At 47.1% G+C, this 9110-nt stretch overlaps 1 protein-coding gene across 1 annotated transcript; it reads right to left on the bottom strand.

The window, feature by feature from the left end:
• Window positions 1-6740: 6740 nt before the first annotated feature.
• On the bottom strand, window positions 6741-8460 carry LOC119289797 (7-deoxyloganetin glucosyltransferase-like). Its single transcript, XM_037569013.1, has 2 exons — window positions 7914-8460; window positions 6741-7786 (listed from the first exon to the last, which is right to left on the bottom strand). The coding sequence occupies exons 1-2, from the start codon at window positions 8458-8460 to the stop codon at window positions 6849-6851; spliced, it is 1485 nt and encodes a 494-aa protein (XP_037424910.1). The 3' UTR covers window positions 6741-6848.
• Window positions 8461-9110: the final 650 nt, after the last annotated feature.

The following is a 9110-nucleotide window of genomic DNA, read 5'->3' on the forward strand; positions in this document are numbered from 1 at the left end:
TTCTTCTTCTTCTTCTTCCTCCTCGTCGTCCTCCTCCTCCTCCCCCTCTTCTTCTTCTTCTTCTTCTTCTTCCTCCTCCTCCTCCTCCTCCTCCTCCTCTTCTTCTTCTTCTTCTTCTTCCTCCTCCTCGTCCTCCTCCTCCTCCTCCTCTTCTTCTTCTTCTTTAAATTGTGCATCTGAACGCAGAAAAAAATACATTGATCAGTACCGCCTTTCAGCCAAAACGCGCGCTACTGCTACACAGAAGTACATATAAAAAATACATTGATCATCAACATCTTTTTGTATAGAATCTAAATCGTCAATAGGAATCTACCACCGATTTAAGAACCGGCGAAGACTCCTATTGCAGCCACAGATCCTACACATAGAGTTCAATGAAGACCAAATGCTTGGGATGGTTTGAGAAGTAACATACTTAAGGTGGTCAAATTCTTGTTAGGGGAGCGAGGTGGGACTAAAAATAGCGCCTGCCACAACCTCTTTAGTACCGGTTCGTGCCACGAACCGGTACTAAAGGTGCTGGCCGGGCACCAGCATCTTTAGTACCGGTTCGTGGCACGAACCGGTACTAAAGATTCCCAAAGAACCGGTACTAAAGGTCACCTCCCGCCAAGTCATTTGAACCGGTACTAATGGGAGTATTAGTGCCGGCTCATATGCCAACCGGTACTAATGTTTCACATATTAGGTCCTTTTTTTACTAGTGTATCATTGTGTCAAGTACATCTGTTTGGGATGTAAGGAGAAAGTATATATTAATTTTATCCTTTATGGCCAGATACACATATTTGATCTAGAAAATAATATTTATGAATTGGATCCACATGGTAGCACTTATCTAAATAATAAAGATATTAATGATCCATTACAGAGATATTTTGTTTGTTTGTCTCTTGTTTATTTTATCTTAATTGATCATCTTTTATGATGATCCTTACAGACCTTTTGACTTATATATTCTGCATTTGTACTGTACAGAAAAAAGTTATACATGGACTCTGTTTTTTTAACGTGAGGCTTGAAGATTCTTTATTGGGTACCCTTCTTTATTTCTATGTGTCTGTATTTTTTTTGAAGGAAACATGCTAGTGTTTTTTATTTATTTTTTAGAATATGTGATGTGGACCTTCTTTCAATGGGGCTCGCCCACTTCTTTTTTGCCAAAGATGATAGAAGGCACGGCCAACTAAAAAAAAGAGGGAAGAAAGACACGGTGATTTTTTTACGTGCATGCTTTTGGGATGGGTGATCTTTTTGTGATAGTGCGTACATAGGTGTATTTTAGGGTGTGTATACATAGGTGCTTTTTGAGACATTTTTTTGAGGATGTGGACTTCTTTCCTTGTACTGTACGTGTGGGCTTAATTTATTTTATCTTCACACTTTCACGAAGGGTATCGTGGCTGGTCAAGACTTCTATTCTTCCTTTTTGCACGTGTGAGGACTTCCTTTCTATTCACTTTTTGTAAGTGGTGTTTCTTTTCTAAAAGAAATTAAGGTATCATCTATTAATAGATCTAGACCATTAAATTTTAAATCTAATGACTAAATTAATCTTTCTGATGTGGATTAATGTGGAGGCTCGTATGGTGCCTCCAATTAATAAATATAAGATATAAGATATAAGATGGTCGCCACCTCTGTTTAATGGATGCCATTTGGCAGGCCCATCCAGCAACGACTCCCATCAAAGCGCTTTGTTTTAGCTTTCTTGTTAATCCCATTCCGAGCATTTCTAGCAAAAAGAAGTTCTATTTCTAAAACCATAGGAATGGTACTCATGTCCAACACTTAATCAAAAAGTAAATTTCATATCAAAACCCAAATATCACTACAGTACTATCATCGCAACTTACGCATTTATAACATGCATCATCGTGATACTGCTATATGCTTATTTACTATCAACACTAAGCAGACTGAATGAGGTTAATTTTATTTGATGTGTTTAGAGGTAGGGACTTTGATCTTACTTACCACTGACAGAAGTGTTGTTAACTTAATTTATCCTGCTAGTGCATTATTGTCATTGCATATGGTTAAGTTTTGATAGATGGTTTCTCTGCCTCCCGCCGGCGCCGGCGCCGGTCCGCCTCATCTCCGGTGGCCTGAGGGCCTTGGGCGAGCGGTGGATCCTGGCCCTTGCCGGTGGGAGGGCTCAGATTTTAGATGTATTTTCGGTTTTTGTTAGGGTTTGTGTCCTGCTCAGGAAGGAGAGACGGCGGCCGCTCCTGGATGATGGAATAAGGTTCTCCGTTTTGTGTCCTGCTCAGGAAGGCATTTTAATTACACTGGATGATTGAAGTTGAATAGAACGGATGTTTTCTTGAAAAACGGAAGTTTTGATAGATGGTTCACTTCTATCTCTAGTGTATTTATTAATAGTATATGGCATGATGCAAACTGAGTGCGGCTTAGTTTGTGCTGGAACCGGCCCACTAGGATTCAAGTCTTAGACTTAGCACCGATGCTTGTATTTTTCTGAATTTATTTTAGACTTTTCGTCAATATTTATTCAGTGGGAGGAGATGTTCCCGTCAATTACGGATGTGCATGTGATGACTTCGTCAATCAATATACGCATAAGCATCTGCACTTGCAATGTGTCAAAATACATACTACATAGTTTATGCCATGAGTTATGTTAACACATGTGTGCACTAGCGGGATCTTTCTTTTTTCTTCTTTTTTATCATTTGGCAGCATGCATCTGGAATGCCTTTATGACATTGCATTGTTGCAGAGGTTGTGTGTAATTAATATCTCTGCGATATTAACATATTTCTTTTGTCGGAAAAACACATGTATGCACTAACCATGTTATGCGGTATACAAAATTCCACTGCTACACCCTATGGGGCCCACCGTCAGGCTTGCTAGTGAGCCCTCTCGGTCAGATTTGTACTCCGGATAATTAAGCAGGTCCAGCTCCGGGCAGGTCGGCACGCAACACAGTCCACCACCACCACCCAGCTCGCTCGTCTGTGTCGTCGTCGCTAGTCATGCCGACGGTAAATATCGTAGAGGTCGGCCACGTGGTAGTGCCACTACCACCACCGGAGGACTTGGTAGTGAGGCTATCCGCGCTGGACGCGCCGTGGGTCGCGCACCCGCTGATCCGGCGCGTGCTCCTCTTTGTCGATGACGCCGGCGGCCAGCAGCACCCGCACTTCGAGTCGCTGGTGGGCTCCCTCCGCGCGTCCCTCGCGGCCACGCTCGCGCGGCTCCCCCCGCTCGCCGGGAGGGTCGTCTTCCTGCCTTCCACCGGCGACGCCGCCATCGACTGCTCCTCCAGCCCCGGCGTCGTCGGCGGCTCGCGGGGGACGCGGACCACGACGTGGACGCGTTCGAGGCGCTCGTCCCGAAACTCAAGGTGGAGGCGCTCCCCGCGGAGGTGCTGGCGGTGCAGGTCACGTGGCTAAAGGGCGGGGTGGCGCTCGGCGTGGCACTGCACCACGCCGTGGTCGACGGCCGGTCGGTGTGGATGTTCCTGCAGGCCTGGGCCGCGGCCTGCCGCGGCGATGCTGCTGCTGCCGTGGCTGCCGTGACGTTTGACCGCGCGGTCGTCGCCATCCCCGGCGGCGAGGAGCTCGCGAGGAGCACGCTGCGGAAGTATGCGCCCAATCTGCCGCTGGTATGTTCCTTGGCCCTTCCTTCCCTTCCATGTCCGTTAGACACTGCAGCCGGCGAGCATGGTAGCTAGCGGCGGTCAAACTAAGCAGCCGTGTAGATTTGATTTCCTAATAATTCAGGTCAACCACTGCCTAGGTAAGTTCCATGTTTTATTGTTTTATCTCATCGAAGTTTGATGCCATCATCCCGTACACGGCCTCAAGTTGTGCACTTTAGTTCACATACAACTAGAACAGTTTATCTAATTCATATCTAGATGTTTTTTAAAGATGTCACATCTAAGCTTTCACAAATATATAATGCAGCAACTAGAAACAAAAAAAAAACTAGGGTAAAAAAATTATGAATAGAGTGAATATCAGTTTAGATGTGACATAACTATGTCACATCTAGATGTGTCCTAGACAGATCCTAGCATCAAGGCAGTTGTTTTGTACTATAGCGAGAATAAATATATTTTAGTCGTAAAGATCAGGTGGGCTAGGCAGTGAGTAATAGGATGAGGCATGCCTCTACTTTTTTTTCTTCCTCTCTTTCCAGCTTGGACTACCTCGGTCATCTTGGCCAAATAAGAATTATGTTGCGCCGGAGGTATACCTGGTCATAACTCGGGCCGGGCCTAACAAAGCCCAAAACAAAATAGGCATGGGCCTGGCCCAGCCCGACCGTCGGACCTAGTTTTTAGGCCCAAGCCTGGCCCATCAGTCAAAAAACCCGTCAGGCCTCGGACCTCTTCCTTAAATCGCAAAAACGACAAGCCCAACCCCGACCCACGCCAAGGACTAGGAGTGGCGTTGTTATGATCCAGCACGGTCTTAATGGAAACGGGCTCGTAGGGGACAGGGGTCGCATGGTAGACGTGGCTATGATCCCTGACAACACGAAAATGGGCGACAATACTTGCATCCCATTCCGCCAGGCGCCATCGTGAGGTTAGGGATAACTTAGCCAGCCGGGGATGATCCTAGATGAAGCGCCCCGTATTCGCATCCATCTCCCCTGCTGCCTCCTAGGTCACCTCATTGTCATGCCAGATGACGTGCTCCCTCTCTGCCATCAATGACCGCCTAACATGGTTTCCTCAAAGACATCATTGGTATGGACAGCTGAGGCATGGGGCAGATCCTCCGCACCTCCGTAATTCAAAGGCCATCAGAGATGGGGCAAATCGTCGGCGGCGCCAGTCTGAGAAGGAAGGATACTTTTATTGAGGGGGAGGAAAGAAGGTGGCCAGCCTTTCCACCAATGTCATAATTAATTCATCCACCACTATGCTAGGCATATGAAACAATGAAACATCGTGGCAGGTTGCTGCCACGTCCGTGGAGTCTTCTACACTCGTCACCGAAGATACATATAAATTTATTTCGAAAAAACAAAGATACATATCAATTTGCCTTCTGAATTTATTTATTTATAAATGTGGCCGTATGTATCAAGTCACGACATCTGGATTGGTTGACATTATGGAATGATTCTTATGAAGACTAAGCAAGACCGCTATGCAAAAATCCATTTCTAGTTTGTTTGGTTATATGTAGCTTCCAAAGAAAAATAGTAGTGTTTACAGAAAAAACCTAGCTGCGTGATTAAGGAATTCAATCACATTACCAGCACGTCATGAGCACTACATCAGCAAAGTTGCCTAGTGCCGGATATTTGCTGAGTTCTTTTTATCGGGCACTCCGCAATGAAGTCAGTTTGCCGAGTTGATCTAGGTAAAAAAAAGACCGACAACCTCACAAAACTAAGTGATAAGAATGGTTTTCCTAGTGCAGGGATAAAACAATTTGGCAATTGTACAAAACTTGGCAAAAAATCACACGTTTGCTGGTTACGGGATAAAATGGACTCGGCAAACTCCTGACCAAGAGGCCCCAAAACAAGCCTAGGTTTTTTTTAGAGAACTCAACAAGCCTAGGTGGTGAGCTCATGCTGGTCTCACACGGCATCGTGTCTGCTCGGTTGTGCCTTGTTTGATCCGCTGACCCATGTCACAGTGGGCCGACTATGCAGGCTACACAGCTGGGCGGGCCCTTGAGCCCACCAGGACCTAGTGGTGCTGGTGCGAGGCTGGATCTGGTGCTTGGCCTAGCTCCTCAGCGACATCCTCGATACCTTTAGATCTACATGACTCGGAGGTAGGTGTTGTGGTGTGTGTCTCTAATGCGGATGTGAGGCTGCTGTATGGGAGGTGGGACACAAAACAATAATGCTAAGCGTATAAAGAGTTACACGCAATTACACACTGGCTAGGATTTTTTTTCTTTCTAAGTAACCTCATCCCCCTGATTTTCACGGGGGTCGGCCCCTCCTCATCCTTAATCTCCAATCAAAGGTCACCAGTTTATAAACCCCGTGTAACTCTATGTATCTCTAGCATTACTCGACACAAAAAGGGGCGGAGATGTGCCATGTGGCAGCTGGAATGGCTGGTTGTGCTCTTGCGGTCTATTGCCAGGTGGTTAACACGCGGGGCCGGTTGCACAGACTAAAGATGAACTCGCGAGGCTGGGTGCCCCTGTAGCGGCAGTTGGTTGCGTATCACATGCATGATCAAACAAATTATGTACAAGTGCCTACATAATTATTGCACAAATGTTTAAGAAACATGGTTATTGCTACATAAAGCTAGCGCTATGAAAACCGATATAAATCAACTAATGAAATCATGCGCAGACGCCAAATTCTGGAATCAATGTTGGACACCGTGTGAATAATGTTATAAAATAACAATTTTGCTAGAACTCATCTAGATGAGATATAATTTGGTCTCATTCACCTTTTATAGCCATTGGATGTGATGCTATAAGAAGCGTGTGTGCTGACGTGGTTTGTATCTGTTCGTGTTTTTAAAATGAATGTGACCAAAGTATATCTCATCTAAATGAGTTCTAGGTACTCCCTACAAATAATGGAGGTATTTCCATCTCGCAACAAAATGAAGCTTCTTTTCATCAATTCTAGAAAACATGTATATTTCCATCGTCTTCGGCATGTTAACATATCCAAGGTAATCCACGTAACTAACGACTCAAACTATGACTGAAATATGAAAACAAAAACATTGATTACATCTTAATAAACTCTTCGGATTCTTCAAACCGTTTATTTATTATTTAATTATTTTGAAAAAATGACAACCCTGACTTCTCCATATATTGCACTACACACCCATCAACCATTTATTATTTACCAGTTTGCTTGTATCGTCAAGCCAGCAGCACCTCGTGGATGAGCCTATCAACATTGCGCATGGACCTTCCGTCATGCCGCGCTGAGGCAACGGCGCTCTCCTGGAGCTTTAGCGCGCGCCGTCGCATCTCTCGCCCCTTCTCCCCCTCCATGGCCTCCCGCAGAATGGCCTCGACCTCGGCCCTGGTCACCTCTTCCCCAATCTCCATCCCAATGCCCCACTCCGTGCACTTGTACCGGCAATTGGTCTGCTGCTCCGTGAAGAAGGGCCAGCAAACCATCGGCACACCACCGCAGATGCCTTCCAATGATGAGTTCCACCCGGAGTGCGTGAGGAACACCCCTACGGCCTCGTGCTCCAGCACCTTCTCCTGCGGGCACCATGTTGAGAGCATGCTTCGCCCCTCCGTCGCCGCAGAGAACTCTGGCGGAAGTACGGCGTTGTCGTGGCCCTTGACAAGGTCAGGTCGTACGTTCCACAAGAAGGTGTAGCCGCTATTGGCCAGGCCCCAGGCGAATTCCAACAAATGCTCGTTTGACATCACCGTGATGCTCCCAAAATTGACATACACCACTGAGCGCGGCGGCTGGTCGTCGAGCCACCGGAGAGGCTCGTCCTGTTCCTTCCAAAGATTGGAGCCGATGCCGAGGAGAGGGCTATCCTCCGGCACGTTGTTGCGAACTGTCAGATGGAGTGGCCCCACCGTGTAGATGGGCGGTAGGAACTTAGACATGGCATCAAGCAAGGGTGCGTCGAGCTCATCAAAGGTGTTGATGATCACCGCCGATGCCTGCGACATGGCGGTCGTCTCGTGGATGAAGAAGTTGAACATGATGTCATCGGGGTCCGTGGTGCGCACGAAGCTTGGGAGGTCACGCAGCCGCAGGTCCTTGGGCATCGACGGAATCCAGTTTATGATCGTGTCCAAGAATCCATTGGTCAACTGTGACTCATCTGCACCAACAGCAGATTAATTACAGTAAGTATATGTTGCTATTAATGTAAGTTCTTCCGATGTAATAAACTCGGGAGTGCAAGACATCATACTACACCAAAAATATGATCAACCGAGGAGAGAGACATGCATGGATACCTTTGAGAGGGAAGAGACCACGCTCGACTAGACCCTTGTAGTAGCAGTAGCCCATGAAACCACAGGCGCTGGGGGCCCAGAACGTGGCGCAGCGGAGGCCGAGCTGGCGCGCGGCGACAAGAGCGAAACACATGGTGCCATCGGCCACCACGCAGGTCACAGGCGGCAGCGCGCCGCCGGAGGTTCGGGCCTCCTCGTTGAGCTTGATGATGAGCTCCTTGAGCCTCGGGAGGCAGGTCGTCATGGTAGAGTAGGACAGCGCAACGGTGTCCTGCGTGGCATCACGGTCGGACGGCGGAAGGCCATCGGCGATGGCAGCGAACCGGAACGCGGGCAGGCCAAGTAGCCCGCCCACGGCGCCCTGCGGCTGCGAGCGCAGAAGGCGGCGGTGATTGAACTCGGTGTTGACGAAGGTGATGTGGAAGCCCCTGGTGTGGAGCAGCTTGGCCAGCTTCAGCATCGGCGTGATGTGACCCTGCGCCGGGTAGGGGATCATAACCGCGTGCGGCCTCTCAACTGCCGCCAACGACCCCATCCCAACGCCTTGCTCTCGAAATGCCTCACCTGCTTGCTGCTTCACTTGGCTCTCTCGTTCACAAGTCACAATGTTGTGGGTGTGGTTGTGCACTTCTGCTCCTGACATGTTGGTATATATATATATATATACACTATAAAACCACACGGTATGGGTGACAACTAGCTTTGAAATGAGATAAAATTGTGAGACAAGGAATCAAACAAAAATAAGTCACAACGTGCCCACCAGCAGCTCAAGATGCTAATTTGATCTTGAAAGGATTAATTAATTGGTTACTAATTGTGTCGGTTCTCTAGTTTATACTACTTGTTGTGGAGCATGAATCATGTGGACCGAGATCACAATAGTTTGACTTGAAGAAGATTGTGTGATCTGGAAGCACATTACGCTGCAAGCATCACATTCCAGACTATTTTTTTCATTCTTTTCGAAAGAGATTTTTTTATTTGTTTAAGATAATTATTTTTAATTATTATCAAACTGTGGAGCATGCAACATGAGGCCTCTGCGCACGCGCTAAGGACGCGACATGTTCCCTTTCCAGCAAGCTACGCTGCAATAAGTTAAAAAATGGGAGCAACTATTTGCATGCCCGTATGTGAGGTTCCATTCAGAAAGATAAAACTGGCACGGAAAAAGAACAAAAG

The sequence above is a fragment of the Triticum dicoccoides genome, chromosome 4A (assembly GCF_002162155.2).
Source record: "Triticum dicoccoides isolate Atlit2015 ecotype Zavitan chromosome 4A, WEW_v2.0, whole genome shotgun sequence".
Lineage (NCBI taxonomy): Eukaryota > Viridiplantae > Streptophyta > Magnoliopsida > Poales > Poaceae > Triticum > Triticum dicoccoides.

Coding starts and splice junctions, on each gene's coding strand:
- LOC119289797 (XM_037569013.1), bottom strand. CDS start 8,460: ATGGGGTCGTTGGCGGCAGTTGAGAGGCCGCACGCGGTTATGATCCCC. Junction 7,787..7,913: donor TCTCAAAGGTATCCATGCAT/GTCTCTCTCCTC, acceptor CTGTTGGTGCAG/ATGAGTCACAGTTGACCAAT.